The following is an 18,391-nucleotide window of genomic DNA, read 5'->3' as shown; positions in this document are numbered from 1 at the left end:
TGAAGACTTCAGATGCCCAACACCTATGAAGAGACGGCGCCAACCCCCGCGAAGACTTCAGATAACGCAACTCTGAATCAACATGCACCAATGCTACATTTTTCTAAATGTCATAATATCATTTGTTAACAAACAAGTATTCATTACTTCAATGAGCTCATTGTTTCTGCATTAAATATCACATTGTTTAAATTAATAACTATATGTACATTTCTGAAATACATAACTTAGACAGTTACCTCTGATAACAGTTCAGATGTGGACAAAGCTGCTTTGAAATGGTGTGTATTGTGAAAAGCGCTATACAAATAAATGTGAATTGAACTGAACTGAATCTTCTTTTACTGATCCAAGGTCCAGTTCTGATACTTGCGTGTCCATTGTAGGTGCTTTCAACGGGGGACAGGGGTCATCATAGCAGAGTCCTGCATGCGGACGGGTACTACTAATATTTGATGTAATATTTGATAGTGAAAGTTAATATTTACGTTGTCATTTCTGGTGCGGGTGTGGGTCGGGAATCAATAGGCACAGGCGGACTCTGGGTCCAATAACCAAGACTATTTCGACTCAATTCGGTACTCACTGATAGGCAGCTGCTTTTAAACGCTCCCATAATTATTTGTGCTCAGTCTAGATAGATAGATAGATATAGATAGATCGATAGACTATTCAGAAAAGCCTAAAGCCTTAGAGTCATTGTGTTATCTGTCATGGCTCTGCAGTTCACAAAACTGTAAAAAACAATTTGGATATCGCTGTATATTATTTCCTCTGTTTTAGTAAACATCACAATAATAAAGTGTTTGGATACACATAGACAAGTTCTGTATTGCCTACAGACACTGTGTTTGTTGTCATAGCTAGAAATCTTTCGGAATCACTTGTCGCCTTGTTTGATCAAACCACTGTTTGCTCTGCCTGAGCCAAACCGAGAGCAGGGAGAGACAAGGTACGTGCTGTGGAACATGTGTCATGGATGAGGAGGGGGCGAGGGCGGGACAGTCTCGGCATAGTGACTCCGAGGCTTGGACCCTGTCATTGATTTTGCCATGATTCAAAAAGAGAGGGGGGTTATGTGTGGGAGGAAGACCCAAGGACAACCCCCCTTTACTACTAAACAAAGACAGACAGAATTTGGCAATGCAAAGAAAGAGAGAGAGTGTGAGAATAAGAGGGAGATCTGCATAGTAAATAGAGAATGACTATGCGTCCACTGTCTTGATTCCTGAATGGGACGAGAGCCAGATCAGGCTCCTTGTTTAAGGTCCAGTGGCGCGCCACAAGACAGGAAACTCACATGAAAGAATGGGGGACGGGGACGTCGGAGCCACTAAGGTGGCCTGTCGGAAGTTATTGTTTCTGAATAAGAAGCATCCAGAATAATCGTGAGTTCATCGGGTAGCGCTTTCTTTGTTACAAGACAAACTGTTTGCCCCCCCACACACACACTGGTTTCCATGTTTTACGGGGACTTCCCATAGACATGATGATTTTTATACTGTACAAACTGTATATTCTATCCTCTTACACTAACCCTACGCCTAAATCTATACCCATCACAGAAAACTTGCTGGAATTTTTTAGATTTTCAAAACACTTTATTAAGTATGATTTATAAGCTGTTTTCCTCATGTGAACAAAAAAAAGTGCCCATAAGGTCAAAATTTACTGGTATTTCTATCCTTGCCCACATGCTACCAGACACACACACACACACACACACACACACACGCACGTGCACACACACACACACACACACACACACACATGTACGCACGCACGCAAGCATGCACAAACTATTAAAAAAGTTAGTAAATGTTTTTGTTTTCTTTCTTTGGAAAGAGATTAATACCTTTATTCAAAAGGGATGCATTAATTTGATCACAAGTGACAGTAAATATAATACTACAAAAGATTTTCAAATAAATGCTTTTGAATTTTCTATTCATCAAAGAATATTGATGTGTCTTATCACAAAAATATTAAGCAATACAACATTGTTAATAATAACTCTTGAACCCCAAATCAGCATATTAGAGTAAAGGATCATGTGACACTGGAGTAATGATGCTGAAAATTCAGCTTTGCATCACAGGAATAAATTACATTTTAAAATATATTAATATAGAAAACAGTTATTTTAAATTGTAAAAATATTTAACTTTTTCACTGTATCTTTGATCAAATCAAAAAGCTTTGGTGAGCATAAGAGTATTTAAAAAACTTTTTTTTTACAGTACTGTGTGTGTGTATATATATATATATAGCCTATATATACTGTATATATACACACACACACACACACACACACACACACACACACACACACACACACACACACACACACACACACACACACACACACACACACACACACACACACACACACACACACACACACACACACACACACACACACACACACAGCACATTGATATCCCATTTTCTATCCCAACTTTAATGCATCACTCCAAAGCACTGTTATGTTAATGCATTGCTGTCATAGTGATAGATAAATATGTGAAGCTCTTTCTTCATTTCAAGATAAGGGTTTGCAGGCCAAAAGAGGAAAGCTGCCGATGATCTTTGGCAGCGTTCTCCCACACACAGCCTGATGGTGGCTCTGCTCGAATCAACCTGACTGATGGTTTCAGGAAGACCCCGGGACCCTGCTACCCACCTCTTCATCTTCAGCTATAAATATCACACTGCTCTTTCCGAAGTGTGGGGATTTTAATAGACTGCAAATAGCTTCATCTACTGATAAAATCTGCACTTTACAATGATAAGAAGGCCAGCTTTTACTGGCTGAAGAATATCGGGATATTTCTAGCTTTAGCCTTTGCTCTCTCCAGCAGAAAGAAATAGAAATCTTTTTTTTTATAATTCATTCAAACGGCTTCTTTAATAAATTACAGCGTAATTTCAAACAACCTCCATATCATCCACAGCTTAACAGCTTTCTTTCCCAATGCATATGATTTGCCCTTTCTACAACTCGTTATAATTAAAATGCTATAAGATAGTTTTGCTCCAGAAATTGCCAAACAGCCACTGGATAAAATGTTTTTTTTTTTTTTAAGCTTTTAGTTAGTGCAAAAAAGCATTAGTCAAAAACCCGCTGTGCATAAAGTCACATAGTGTACATTTCATTCAACACCAATAAACATAGGTTAAGAACATTTTAAATTAGAGGCTTGTGTGTAATGCGCTACCATTGACAGTTATTGTGGTTAATTACACCTTGTTCTAGCCGTTGCACATTATTAAACAGCAGATGCATGCTAATCATGTCACTATGCCAAATCCACAGTTAAACCATTCAGAGAATTACAAACAGCCAGCCGACAGACAAAAAGAAATCCTGAGGCAATTTCATGAATGAAGACAGCTGTACTTTAAACAACTTCTGAAGCTAAACCAATAATGCAGTTGCAAGTGTCTTACATAACATTACATAAATGTTCTGTACACATCAAAAAAAATGTTACATCTGTGAGCTTAGTAAGGTTTTGGCAACAAAGTGTTAAAAAAAAACGTTTTGGCAACACTCAAATGAATAATTCCTATATGCTTTTTAATTAAACTATTTGCATGCTATTCTTAAGCATTAAAAATGGACACACATTGTCAACAAAATCTTAGAAAAGGACCCATCAAGAAAAAGTTGCATCCAATGACTTTGCCAGCCTCCACTCACCTACAGTTATCCGTACAGTCTTGTGTCCAGCTTGACTCATAACTACATACCCACAAGTTTGACCTCTTTAAGCACAGGGTTTTATTTTTCCATCCTAACCACAGTATTTTGCATCAGGGACTTGACATTTAAGTTAGTTTTGAAATGTCTTCCATATCCAGATTTGTGTCTGATCTTAAGTGTTCATCTTTAGTCTATCTCAAGTCAAAACATTCAATTTCAGGCCAGCATTCATATTTCTCTTATCATGCATTGTTTATCGTAGTCTATTCCATGACCTTGTGATCTGTTTTCATGCATGCTACCTGCTAAATCTGACCTTGTTTTAGTAATGGTTTAAACCCCTTTGGTTTCAATGGACCATCCACAAAAGCCATTGTTACAACCAGGGCTTGACATTCACTTTTTTTGCTCACCAGCAACTAGCAACAGTAGCAACAAGCTGGAGAGCAAAAAAGTGAATGCCACTCAACATTTTCACTGGCCACAATTTTGACATCGATACCATGGAAGAAAACTGCCTGGGGTTATATAGATATTTTTAATATGATCTCATTATTTGGCAGCCGGTATATTAGGCTGCTGTCACTTTAAGACCTGACCCACGGATCCATTATACCATTACACATGCGTTTTCTTTCTTAATCTCAACTGTTTACGTTCACTTAAAACATAACTGACTGTATTTACGTGAATACTTGCCAAGACGGGCATTTTGAAATTATTTTGTGTGTATTTGACTGCACTTTGTGTGTGAGCACAAATCTGCAGGATTGAGTAAAATTATGCACAATACACGCAATCCCACGCCGATATTCAAGCCCTGTAACACCAACAATACTCATCCGGAGCAAATGAAACGAGTGAGTGAGGGGAGGCGGGTTTGTGTGTAACTCGCTGTCGGAGAGATGAGAGAGCAGGAAAGCACAGCTGTATCGTGTATCTATTCTGCGGAAAATGAGTATTAAGCGTTTCATATATTTCAGTATAGATATGTATCGAAATATAATTTTTTTTGGCAACACTACATTGCACTTAGTTTATTATTTCAGATGCCTTTATAAAAGACTACAAAATAAAAATGGATATATTATATATAAAATTCAACCAGCCAAAGTAGATAGTAGGAGTGACTGCGTTACACGCCACTGCTGAAATACACCCGCATTGGGTGAGTGTCAATGTCAAGCCCTATTATGTTTACTTCAAAATATATGATTGGAATATAATATGTTTCAAGTATTAAGTATCGTCAGCCATTATCTAAGTATAAAATTTTCCTTAATTTCCAGCATTTTGTTTCAAAATTAAATATTTGGTTGCTGAATTGTAGCGTTTCTTAATTCAGCGTCATTTAATTTAATAATTCAATGAAAATATGGCCATCACGTGCGTACAGTGCCTCAAACAGAAATATGCAATAATAGGTCAAAAACAACTGTGTTTACCAATCCATTTGTTTATACTCATACAGGTTGTTTTCTTTTCCTTGACAATGGCATCCAGTCTATCCAGAGATATTTTGGGCTTTGTTTCTGCTTTGGAACCATTATTGACAGAGTGATGCATAATAATACTCCTTCTGCCACCAGTGTCGTTTCTCTGGTTGCATAAGTTTTTGTTTATGTTTATCTTCACTTGTATGGGAAATGGACAGTTGAGGATGAACCTATTTCTGTCCATTTAGAAACAACTTAGAAAAACAAAAAGAGTGTAACCTCCAATCAAAAGGTTAGAAAGATAAACCACACAACAAGGGGAGCAAATAAGATGTCAAATACATTGTTTTCTAACGCATTATTCAAGACACGTGATCTCTAAACAATTATGCATTAGCACAAGAAAACATAGGCAATACTCAACCTCTAGATTGGGATTTATTGCACAGCCAAATTGTCTCAATAATTAATGTACGTAACAGAACGCATTTTTTTTCTAAAATTACGAGAATAAAGTCGAAATATTGCGAGAATATAAAGTCGAAATATTTCCTATGTTTTGTTGTGCTAATGCATATGATTGTTTAGAGATCACGTGTCTTGCGTAATATGCGTTAGAAAACAATGTAGGCCTATTTGACATCTTATAGCTCCCCTTGTTGTGTGGTTTATCTTTCTAACCTTTTGATTGGAGGTTACACTCTTTTTGTTTTTCTAAGTTGTTTCTAAATGGACAGAAGAGTCAACTGTCTTTATTCTCAGACACACAAAGAACTTATACGGAAGACTGTATTCGAGTAATTTTGACTTTATTCTCAAAATATTACGACTTTATTCCCGTAATGTTTCGACTTTAATCTCGAAATGGTATCATTTTTTTTTTACGTTGCGGTTCACTCCTTACCTTATTCATAGTCCTGGCCAAAATTATCAGTTCTCTCCACAGCAAAACTTGAATGGGTTAAGGGATATTTCCCAGAACACTGGCTCCCTCTGCTGATGGACTGTGACAAGAAAAAGACTTTGTACAGCATTCTTTTCTATTATTTTCATATTTCTTTTGATGAATCGTTCAAAAAGATTTACTGCTTTGACATATTTTTTTATCTAAAGTTTACCTGGACCGTTTGCGAAGGCCTCCATAGCGTCAATCTTAAATAAACCCTCTAAACATAAGGTAAAGAATATATGTCCTTGTTTCGTTATTTGATAATAACTGAAGATTCATAAATCTAATTTAGTTGTAATTGCTTTACACATTTTCACATCAGAAGCATAAGTCGTCATATGTGGGGGTTGTGTGTAAAACAGAAAAGATTCGTGAATTGCGCGAAATTGAGGCGGAACTGTTTTCGAGCGAGCTCCCACACCACAGGGAAGACTTTCGGAGATGGACGTTTGTAACGAGATGCCAAAATCCCATATAACGCTCATTCTCTTATTTAGTAAATAAACGGTAACTATCGTAGATATACACGACGCAATTGGTATTGACATGGAAGAGACCGAGAAAACTGAGTGTATAGATTGGGGTGGACATGTTTGTGGACAAATAACAGCCAACAACGAAACATGGGATGATATATTAGTAAAAAATGCTCACGATGGACTACCTCAGCCGTCTCCAGACTGTGACAGATGCTCAGTGATATCAGGAGACTGTCTCTATTATCATTATGGTTGTGATGGCAAGGATGACAGAGGCTGGGGTTGTGGATACAGGACTATTCAGACCATGTGTTCATGGCTGTGTCTTAATCAACCTCAGAGTGTGAGCCACAGGCGCAGACACCCACCTAGTCTTCCTGAAATACAACAAACTTTGGTGGAAATAGGGGACAAACCAGATTCATTCATGGGATCCAGGGAGTGGATAGGGACATTTGAGGCAAGTCTTGTTCTTGACCAGCTCTATGATGTTCCCTGCCGCATAGTGCATGTGCGGAACGGAAAGGAGCTTGATCAAACCGTTGAGGATCTTCACAACCACTTTCTTACCCGTGGGTCACCTGTTATGATGGGAGGAGACAGGGATAATTCCTCCAAGGGGATCTTAGGTGTGTGCACTGGTAAACAGGAGAGTTATCTGCTTGTTATGGACCCTCACTACTTTGGCTGTCCCTTAGATAAAAACTCTTTGCAAAGAAAAGGTTGGGTTTCATGGAAACCAGTTGCTTCTATGGATCAGTGTTCTTTCTATAATCTTTGCCTGCCTCTTAGTGCCAAGAAGTGACTGTTTCTTGTTAGATTGTAAAAAATAAAATTCACATTATCTGTTGTAACCTGTAGTATAGGATTTTTACAGATGTCATAGTCATTTTCTGTTTGACCTCATCACGTGAATAAAAAAAAACTAAATAAAAATGGCATGATGACTTCCATTATCATTTCTTTCTTGCATTATCATCATGTACCTCAAAGATGATTTGAATACCAAACCATGACAACGAACTGATAAATGAACCATATGGGACACTACATTTTATTACTACATTTTATTTCAACATTTTTTTCTCACTCTAATAACGGCATCTTGATGTTTGTCTCACTGTTTTGCTTACATTTATAGTAATTTATTATTTTTAAATGATCCAAAATCTGACTTTCACATGAAGTCTATAAAGCATGTTATAAAACATACTGCTTCTAAAGAAAAAGATCAAAACATAAATGAGGCCCAGTTGCCTTGCTTAAATGTTTAGCATGTAGATATTGTTAATCTAAAAAAAGCAGTTTGAACTACTTTGTCCCCAAGGAATAGATAATAAGTTCATCATTATCATATATATTTTAATGTTGTAATGTGTATAGATATATATAACAAGGTTTCTGCAAGATTTAAAAAAATATTAAAAAGTTTTAATTCTCCCTGACACAAATTAAGGCCTTAAAACAGTCTTAAATCAGAGCAGAAAGTCATAAATTCATAAAGTCATGGCATTAAATGTTGCATGCATTGCAAAAAATAAATATCTTGAAGTATTTTTGTCCTGTTTTCCAAAACAAATATCTAAACAAGTTTAAACCAAGACACATTTACTTGAGATGTAAAATGAAGTCTTGAAAAATTGAACAAAATGAAGTGAGTTCATGCTTAAAACAAGAACAAATATCTGTCAAAACTTTTAAATTAAGCTTATTTTTTTAAACCCATTGGCAGATATTTTTTCTTGTTTTAGTTATAAACTTAATTTGAATCAATTTCACAGACTTTATATTTTGTCATTTTACATCTGAAGTAAACATATCTTGATTTAGGAATCTTTAGATATTTGTACTGGAAATAAAGACTTTTTTTGCAGTGTGATCAGAAGGTACAGTAAAATTTATTTCCATATTGTAGTGGCTTTGAGCAGAATAATTGTAAAATGAATTAAAAAGTAAGGGATATCTGTTGGAAGTTTTATTTTCAAACTCTGAAATGTTGCTAATACAACTCATTGTGTTTCTCCTTAGACATTTAGAGAACATAATATTGATGTTTTGTGTTCCCTTCAATTTACTCCTTAAATATTCTTTACTTGGTCTTAAAAACGTCTTAAGGTTACCTTCATAAAACCTGCAGAAACCCTGTATGATATCTTGAAATAATAATGATTTAACCTGTGGCTGAAGGCCTTCATTCAATGAATCCTTACAAGTCTGGCACACAGTCATTGTAAAAGATCTGGAAGTTCTTGTCCACCTCCATTTTGCCCTTGAGAAACTTCTCCAGATTCTTGATGGGAACCTCCACTATGTGGTTGTTCACGCGATCATTGAGACCATAGGCACCAAACGCCGGGAACTTGTACCGCTCTGAGTAGGGGGCGTTGTGATCGTAATCCGTGCAGCAATAGGCCGTCCACACGAACTCTGGGATGGCGACACGATCTTGGTTCTCACGTCGAATCATATTACCTGATGTTGTGACCCCAGTGATAAGATAAGCCTTTCCGTGGCAATAGTTGTTGAGGCGTTTGCGGGTAACCTCTACCTGTGTGCTCCAGGGACCAAAACTGAACTCTCTTATCAGGGGAACCACATTGGTCAAGGTGTAGGTGGCGGCCTTGTCCAGCGGGTCTACCTGATGCTCATCTGGGTTCAGTTGGCCACGTTCATACTGGACCACGTCCGCGTAGTCTTCTAACACAGCCTGCGTGTCTTCAAAGTTTTTGTGCATGAAGGTGGACTGGGGGAACGGCTCCATGTTACTGCTTCCTTTATCAGTTGCCAGCTGTGAAAAATAAGAAACACAGGTGAGGAAGATCTAACATATGTAATCCCTCTGGTCCTACTCACCCCGCTCTGAGCAGGACTCGAACCGGCATGTCAGGCGTGCTAACAAGTCTCTAATGGGGCTTTTCCACTGCATGGTACGGCTCGGCTCGGCTCGCTTTACTTTGGCTTAGTTTGCTTTTCCACTGCAGTTTAGTACAGCTTCAAAGTGGGTGGGATTATAGACTGATTGCGCCAAATCCAAATATTGCAAATCGAATGACGCTGGTAGTAATGATTCTCTCTGACCAATCAGTGATCTGCAGTGTTTACACGTCACATTTTAGTATCGTACGGCTCGCTTATAACCTGAACCAAGGTGCTACTTAAAAAAGTACTAGGTACTGTATAGTTTTAGCCTCTGACGTCACGCCCACGGATCGTGGGCTGAACGTCTGATGCATATGAAAAGTGAGCTGTACCATGCAGTGGATAAGCGCCATAAAATCAGTCGCTAGTACGCCTCTTGAGATCAGGGGAGTGAGGTTTAAATGTACAGCTCTCACTAGCTGGCCCTAAACCTCTCTCCTTTCCAGATCACGGCACTAATGTAACCCCTCCGGTCCTACTCGCCCCGTTCCGAGTGGGATTCGAACCTGCATCTCCGGCATGGGAGACTGGTGCGCTAACAAGGACACTAAAGACCGCAGTCTCTAGCGATTCAAGATTAAGAGACCCAGAGGAGTGAAGAAAAAGAAGACTGAACCCCCTTGCCAAATGTTATGATTACAATAAACTAATATCCAGATCATATTCATACAGAGCCCCTAAAGGGACATGGTGAGGGGAAAAAATGAGATGGGAGGAAAAAATATTTTTCGATGTTTTTGCGTTCTTTCGCTAAATCTTTGCAAACCTTTTGAGTTCTTTGTGAGGGAACGCAAAACTTTTGCGAGAGAATGCTAATGTTTTTAAAATACATTTTCCCTCCATTCTTATATTTTTTCCATCACAGTGTTCCTTTAGGGGCTCCATACATTCACATTCACAGATAAACATTTTGTTTTAAAACAGATTTGATATATTATATATATACTGCTTTTTATATGAACATATTTTAAATATAATTTATTCCTGTGATAAAAGCTGAATTTTCAGCATCATTGCTCCAGTCTTCGGTGTCACATGATCATTTAGAAATCTTACTGATATGCTGATTTGCTGTTCAAGAATTTTTTTTTTGAAACTATTATTATCATTGTTGAAAACAGTTGTGCTGATTAAAATTTTCATGTGAAACATGATACAGGAAAGTCCTACGGACAGCATTGTTTGTTTGTTACAATGTAAAAGTCTTACTGTCACTTTTGATCATGTTTCAAAAGTGTTCATACAGAGGTTACTGAATATGTTATTCTTAGCACACACTCACCTGTGGTTCAAACATCCAGGGAACGTCTACCCGCTTCTCCCCATCTGATTTCTTGAAGATGTATGCTGAATAGATGGGGATGTGTTTTTGGGGGTTGTAGAAGGTGATGAAGCGAGGCTCGTCCACAAACCGTTGGCAGATCTTTTTTAGAGAAGTACTGAGGTAACCTCGTGGCGGAGTGCCCATATAAAGAAAATCCTTACAGCGCTCGACATGGGAGAAGTCCTCCACCACTCCAGCTTGTGATCTTAATATCAAGCACGTCAGTGGGATCAACAAGGATCCAAACCAGAACCAGCAATTGACCAAGAGCTTCATGTTCTTTTAAAGAGCTTAAACTGTTGTCTTTCTTCTAGGAGGAGAGTAACACAGCAAAGAGTTTCAGAAAAAAACGTTGGTCCTTTTTCCGTGACTGGCTTATTCGCTGTCTCCAATCGACTGTCTTAATCTCGTTTAAAATCGACTCTTCACTGGTAGGTGGAGAATAAAACGAGAGCCATTGAAAATGCCGAGACAGAGTACAAAGTAGGCCTACATGCAAAACCATGTTCGGAGAGTCTGATCTGTAAAACTTGAATGTAAAGCATATTGATAAGACAAACTTCAGTGTGCCGTTATCCTCGTCTACATGCAAATCAGGAAGGTAAATTTGCTCACTGCTCTAATGTTCACTAATGTTATAGTCTCCCAGCACTGTGCCTAAATAAGACGCTTTGGAAAAATTAATTAAAATTGAACTGACATCTACTTTTAGACAAACTTTTGATGCAATGAAACACTTAATTTACGCAAGCACAATAAATGTGAAAACAATAAACTGTACTCAGGGACTTTTCCTTACACCAATGTTCTTCATTCAGGACAAAATGTCAGCAGTTACTCTAACAAATACCATCTAACAATAACAAGAGCAGACTTTAACTATATGAGTGCTCACCTGTGAATTGTGTAAAAAAGCCAACAATTTGAGCAATTAAAAACATACATATTCAGTTTTTCAGAATCTTTTGCATATTTTAACCCTTTCCAGCAGTGACTGTATGATTTTGATTTTGATCCATCTTTTCACACTGAGGACAATTGAGGGACTGAATTACAGCTATTAAAAAAGTTCAAACATTCACTAATGCTCCAGATAGAAACACTTTTCACAGTGAAAACTTTTTTAAATTTGGTAAATTGTACTTTTTTTGTCTTCCAGGAAACATGTAAGTATCTTTTGTTGCTTCAGAAGTGCAGAACTAAATTAAACAAATAAATAAATAGATTTTTAAACAAAATAAGAACAATTTGGAGATCTTCATCCTGTTCAAATGTTTTCATGCCCTTAATGCATCGTGTTTTTATTTCTGGAAAATCAGTGAATCTTTGATCCTTTTTTAATAGTTGTGTTTGAGGCTCTCAATTCTGTCCTCAGTGTGAAAAGATGGATCTCAAAATCATACAGTCACTGCTGGGAAAAGTTCAAATATGCAAAAGATGCTGGAAAACTAAAGAATTTTTTGGGCCTGGAGGATTTTTCTGAAGCACATTGGGAGAACATAAAAAAAAAGGTAACCAACCAGGTAATCCAGCTTTTTTGTTGTTGTGGACTATATGTAAACATCTTTTATGTAAATATTATTCAGGACAGTACTAAATAAAAAATAACATGTATTTTGTATGATCCCTCTTATTTTGTTAAAATTATTCACATTTTCACAGATTCTGCAAGGGGTTCACACACTTTCAAGCACCACTTTATATACTGTATATGAATATGTATATATATATATATATATATATATATATATATATATAAAACCAAAGAGATATTTTAATGGAATGATATAAGCTAAATGAATTCATAACACACACTCTGCTCTACAGTGTGACGACAGGATAAGAATGGAAATGATCCACAAAGAGTATGACAAAATCTGATATGTGACTTTATTCACTTCCCAGGTAGAGTTTGCTGGGAAGGTAACACAAATGTTTTAACATTCCCCTTAAGTTATGAAAATGTTATTTCTGAATGTTTTTTTTTTTTAACATTCGTAACATTCATTTTAATGTATTAAGAAAGCTTTTTATTCTTGGTTTATGTGAACATTAAAGGAACATTCCATTCTACCATTTTGAAAATGTTATGAAAATTTTACGTTCAAAACATCCGGTTTTTTTATGTATTCAAGGTGCCAGTAAGCGATTTCTGAGAAACACTGTTGATACTGTATTTGAAATCACCAAAATAAACTCGCCCCTACCTAAAAGGATCACACCCTTATCTTGATAGCTCTGCCCCCAAATTCACAAACCCGCTATGGAACACAGGCACCTCCCCCTAATGAGTGCATACGCCCCTTAATGCTGATTGGCTACAAGTGTGTTTTGGTGCTCAGTCCGATCCACTTTCAACAGTTTATTAAAATCGCTTACTGCACCTTCAAGAATGTTTTTTTCTTGGTTTATGTGAACGTTAGAGGAACATTACATTCTATCATATTGAAAATGTTATGAAACATTATTTCTGAATGTTTTCTGAACGTTCTCTCAATGTTATGAGAATGTTCATCCAGTAAAAATAGCCTTGTAAGGACATTCCATGAAGGCTTCTCTCTACGAGAACATTCATTAAGTACAAATTATAAACAAAGTATGAACATTTTCCAGAACGTTTTATGATAACATCACACTCTAAACAATGCTGGGTTGTTTTAACCCAAATTTGGGTCAAATATGGACAAACCCAAATGTTGGGTTAAAGATCTATTTTAACATTTTAACCCAACTTCAACTTTCACTTTCAACTGTACATTTTTTAATTACATTTTTAACCCAACATTTGGGTTTGTCCATATTTGACCCAAATTTGGGTTGAAACAACCCAGCATTTTTTAGAGTGCATGAAAACATTCAGAAAATAAAAATAACATTATAAAGATGTTCCAAGAATGCTATTCTAAGAAAGTTTTCTCAACATTATGAGAACGTATATTAAATATTAATAGCATTATAAGAATGTTCCATAAACATTATTTTAAAACTTGCTGTCCTAACATACATAACTTTAGAACGTTAGTGGAAATCAGGGCAATGTTCTCACTCTAAACAATGGTGGGTTGTTTTAACCCAAATTTGGGTAAAATATGGACAAACCCAAATGTTGGGTTAAAAAAGTAATTTCAAATTTTAACCCAACTTCAAATTTCACTTTCAACTGTAAATTTTTTAATTGCATTTTTAAGCCAACATTTGGGTTTGTCCATATTTGACCCAAATTTGGGTTGAAACAACCCAGCATTTTTTAGAGTGTGGGTTTTTACTGGCTGACTAATTAATTAAGTCCAAAATATTACAGCACACGGTTAGAGCACATATGTTTTGATTATTAAACCTTTATCTGTCTTTGCTCAGCGCTCTTAGCAGAACTCCCCGTAAGCCACATTCATAGACATTTTTCTTCATAGTTAATTTTTCATTATTAGTTTATTTATATGATTATCTTGCCTGGTTCTTGCATTTACTACATGCACAGATGCACACACAAATCCAGAGTTCAATTCGCTTTCATTCACTTCCCATTGGTATGCGTATTTTCTGAGACGCAGTCCTTGAAAAAGATGCTCACGCTTTTGTCCATGTCAGTCTGACTTCTCAGAAAGGTCTCTAAAGCCTTCAAAGGCACTTCTGTCACACTGTGTCCCACTATCTCATTCAAAGCATATGCTGCGTAAGTGGGGAACATGTACCGTACTTCATAGGGAGAGTTTCGATCAAAGCGGGGGCAGCAATAAGCCGACCACAAGTGCTTCGGGACAGCCATGCGCTCCTCACTCTCTCTTCGGATGGTCACCCCCGAAACAGTCACCCCGGTCACCACATAGGCAGACCCACGGCAGAAGTTATTCAGGCGCCGCCGCACCGTGTCAATATATGTGGCCCATGGGCCCTCCAAAAAGTCTGTGATCTGAGGTACCACATTTGTGAGTGTATAGGTAGCTGCTTTGTCTTGGTTGTCGGCCTGGTGCTGGTCAGGGTTGAGTGAGCCTCGCACGAACTCCACTGCATCAACATAGTCTGCTAGCACGGCCTGGCTCTCCTCAAGCAGTTGGTCCGTTTCACCACTAGAGGGCAAGACTCTCATGTTCCCGCTTTCATCAGCAGAAACCAGCTGTGGAAGGCAAAAGAACAAGAAATCAGAAACCATAGAAACTCATATTGAAAGAATATCAAACGTATTTAAACAGTATAATTTGGTTTTATTTTATGAGCAGTGCTGAGTATATTACGTACAAATTATAGTCGGTTACTGATTACAAATTACATAACATAATCCATTACATTACACATTTAAGGTATCGACTACTTTTTGATTACTTTTGACCTAACTCGTTTATCATATTGATTTGAATAGGATATTCTTGTACCGTATTGATATAGAAATACAAGAGAAAGAAAATATATTCCATTCTTTGTTGTCAATAACTATGAAGTGCATTATTACGTCAGGGTTTACCTGACAGGGGCTCATGATGAGTTTGATGAAAAGCTAAAAAGTTATTAAATCATACATTTTTTTAATTAAATTACATTATTTTAAAATAGAAACAATCAAAATAAAACACTTACTAAAAATTATAAAAAAGATACATATTTTATTTGTTTACCTGCATGTCATGTGACCATTAATCGACATCAGAGAACCATGAAATATATATATATATATAATTAACTTAATTTTATTAACCTTATTAACCTTAAAATTTCAGGGGGTGCTTTAAGTAAATATATTAGGTCAAAGAGGTTCAGACCTCAAAAATTATGCAGGCATCCCTGGATTGCATGTAAATATGAAATGACGTGAATTTGTGCATTTTAATGTGAATGTTTGAATATTCTTAAGAACTTCCGCAATAATATAGGAAAACTTCCGGTGAAATGCGTTGCACTGACTGACAGCTTCTGTGATTATAAAGGGAGTGCGCGTTGCTCTCTTTAAATTTATTTGCATTTTGAAGAAAAGTTATTGTTTTTCATAAAACTTTGTAAGTAGCCTACTTCATACTTCACCTTGGCAAAATGTATTTATAAACCCAGGGTTTTATTATATTTAATATTTATTCAAAAGCGAAACCTAACATGAGCCAAAAAAATGCCTCTCTGCTGCCATCTACTTGTTATAGTGGTAATTAATGTCTTGTTTATTTTTAAATATAAAATGTTATTCTATCAAATGTTGTATTTCATAAATCTTGAAACATTCGGTTTTACAAATGGGGACAATCTCAGAAGAGTGAACAAAAATAATGTTTTTGGTCATTACATTAAAAATAACATTTGAAGTGCTGGAAAAATGTTGCGTGCATGTGTCCAATTACAGACACCGTGTTTCTTATTCCAACGTTCCCATTAGCTTTGTCTTTATTGCAATCAATAAAACTGGTTTATTGACAAGTTATAAGTGTGATAACTGCATTGAAATATAAATACAACATTGAAAAGTCAACCATTGGTGGTTTTGTGTCGATTTACAGCAAGAATGACAATGGAAATGCCCAAGCTTATCGAAAACCAGGAAGTAACCGTGCATATGGTCAATTCATTTATTTTTTAAAGGTGAACTATGCAGGTTTTTTACCTCAACCGAACAGCTTCAGAGTCATTGGAATGGTTATATTACTCTTTTCAGGTTGAATGGTGGTCGTTTCGCACCCCCCTATCGCATGTGAGCGGAAAAAACACACTTGCAACTTTGAGCCGGCGGCCCGCCGGCCGCAGCATCAGGAAGTATCGTGTGATATCAGGTCTCGCGATGTAACGCATTGCTTTACGGCAAAAAAGATCTGATAAAATTCTGATAAAATAAGCATCAAACCGAAATAACCCGGCGCCGTATACATGTGGTGTTCGAGGCGCACATACAATACAGACTGCCGACAGTTAAACAGGGCGCGCAGCTCTTAAAGGGCCATACCTTATTTCCACTCGTTACAGCGTCCATCCTACTGAACAGGTACCGGTGTACAGGGGGAGAGGATCCGGCCGTGAGTGCAGAGCCATCTCTGCGTGAGTGCTATTCACGACAGTACAAGTACTCAACAGCGACTCTAGGGGTCGCTGTTTGACAAAAACGGAATTCCCGCATAGTGCACCTTTAAATAAAATGTAATGAGATAAAATAAGGCTCTCTGCTTTACCTGTGGCTCATACATCCAGGGTGTGTCCATCCTCCTCTGTCCATCTGACTTTTTAAAGGTGTACGCTGAATAAAGTGCCTGCCGGCGACTGCTGTCGTACATAGTGGCATAACGTAGTTTATCTCCGTAGCGTTGGCATATCCTCTTCAGATTCCCCCCTCGGATGCCTGTGGGCGCCGTATGCATATAGAAGAACTGACTGCACTCCTTAAAGCTGTCAGAGACTGAGCCGCCTGCCAGACGCAAACCTGTCAATAGAAGAAGTCTGAAGATAAAAACCTTACAAAGAGCCATCAGAGATTGAGAAGTTGAGAAGATATCAGTGTCTATGACAAAATTTCCATTTTTTTGTAGGCAAAGACACGCCGAACCATCTGTTCTTCCATGGTGTTCCAAGCCAGACTGATAACCTGGAAGAGTGAAAGTCACCATATGCAAATCATCACCTCTCTTAGCCTGCATATGTGTAAGCCTATCTGATCACTATAACACTGGGAGGTTTCGAAAAACAGAATGAATGATGAATGAATGAATTAATTAATGATCGATCACAAATTCAGTTCATATAGGAAATGGCAATCAGAGTAGGCCTATGTCTATTGGAATAAACTAACTATCAAAATATTTAGTTTAAAACAGATGAACAATTGACAGTTCTATGGATGTTTTGCCCTCCATCCATGTAGGCTATATTTATGACTAACACCACATGGTAAACTAACACCCATTTTTTTTTTTACTTTTTTTTAATTACATTTACTAGCTAGGCTACATCTAATAAAAATAAATAAAAAGGTTTTGTCGTTGCCATTTCACAATCCTACTCGGCTTTTTTTTTTTACCAGAAATGCCACAGGCTAGTCCTTCTAGTTTAAGTTTCGTTTTAGCGGTAATGCATAGTTTCATTTTAAGTGTTAGGACCAAACCACTGAAAATGTGTTGTGGTTGCGTTTTTGCACAAATTTAAGGCGTAGAAACTTCGGTTAATTAGGAGAAAATTAAATTGTAAGCAAACGTAAGTATTCTTAAAGCGCTTAAACTAACAGGGTATAAACGCTATTGAAAAATAGACTTGTTGCCTAAATGGTTTAGTCTGGTGAGTCACTCGCTTTTTTAGCGTATAAATTGGGTTAGAGCCCCCGCCCCCGTCAAAAGAAGATCTGGAGTGACGACTTTGAAATGCAGAGGTTTTCCTTCACTTGATAATAAGCTGTAAGTAGCCTAATAATCGATAAGATTTGCTGAATCACCGTCTTTATTTGCCTACAGTGTTATTTGTGATTGTGAATTCATCCTCGGTTAATGGAATCGTTCCCAAATGACAAAAGCCTAATTGGATAATCTGGTCATGATAATTCATGCGAGTGTTAAAAGTTTTGCTTTGTTCCAAACTGTTTGATAGGTAGACTACTGATTTATCCCATTTTAACATTTGAAC

The 18,391-nt window shown here is 37.1% G+C and overlaps 3 protein-coding genes across 3 annotated transcripts; 1 reads left to right on the top strand and 2 right to left on the bottom strand.

Moving 5' to 3' along the window:
- The first annotated feature begins 6,613 nt into the window (after nt 1–6,613).
- Nucleotides 6,614–7,406, top strand: ufsp1 (UFM1-specific peptidase 1 (non-functional)). Its single transcript, XM_056242859.1, has one exon. It carries the CDS (start codon nt 6,638–6,640, stop codon nt 7,373–7,375), a length of 738 nt encoding a protein of 245 aa, XP_056098834.1. The 5' UTR covers nt 6,614–6,637; the 3' UTR covers nt 7,376–7,406.
- Nucleotides 7,407–8,463: 1,057 nt separating this feature from the next.
- Nucleotides 8,464–11,119, bottom strand: si:dkey-85k7.10 (endonuclease domain-containing 1 protein). The gene is made up of 2 exons (XM_056242858.1): nt 10,772–11,119; nt 8,464–9,358 (listed from the first exon to the last, which is right to left on the bottom strand). Exons 1-2 carry the CDS (start codon nt 11,087–11,089, stop codon nt 8,777–8,779), a joined length of 900 nt encoding a protein of 299 aa, XP_056098833.1. The 5' UTR covers nt 11,090–11,119; the 3' UTR covers nt 8,464–8,776.
- Nucleotides 11,120–14,136: 3,017 nt separating this feature from the next.
- Nucleotides 14,137–17,428, bottom strand: si:dkey-85k7.11 (endonuclease domain-containing 1 protein). Its single transcript, XM_056242857.1, has 2 exons — nt 16,954–17,428; nt 14,137–14,927 (listed from the first exon to the last, which is right to left on the bottom strand). The coding sequence occupies exons 1-2, from the start codon at nt 17,413–17,415 to the stop codon at nt 14,328–14,330; spliced, it is 1,062 nt and encodes a 353-aa protein (XP_056098832.1). The 5' UTR covers nt 17,416–17,428; the 3' UTR covers nt 14,137–14,327.
- Nucleotides 17,429–18,391: the final 963 nt, after the last annotated feature.

Source organism: Rhinichthys klamathensis, unplaced genomic scaffold (genome assembly GCF_029890125.1).
Source record: "Rhinichthys klamathensis goyatoka isolate OS25496 unplaced genomic scaffold, OSU_Roscu_1.1 h1tg000760l_1, whole genome shotgun sequence".
Taxonomy (NCBI): domain Eukaryota; kingdom Metazoa; phylum Chordata; class Actinopteri; order Cypriniformes; family Leuciscidae; genus Rhinichthys; species Rhinichthys klamathensis.
The sequence above is the reverse complement of the archived record's forward strand: the minus strand, read 5'-3'. Positions and strand labels throughout refer to the sequence as shown.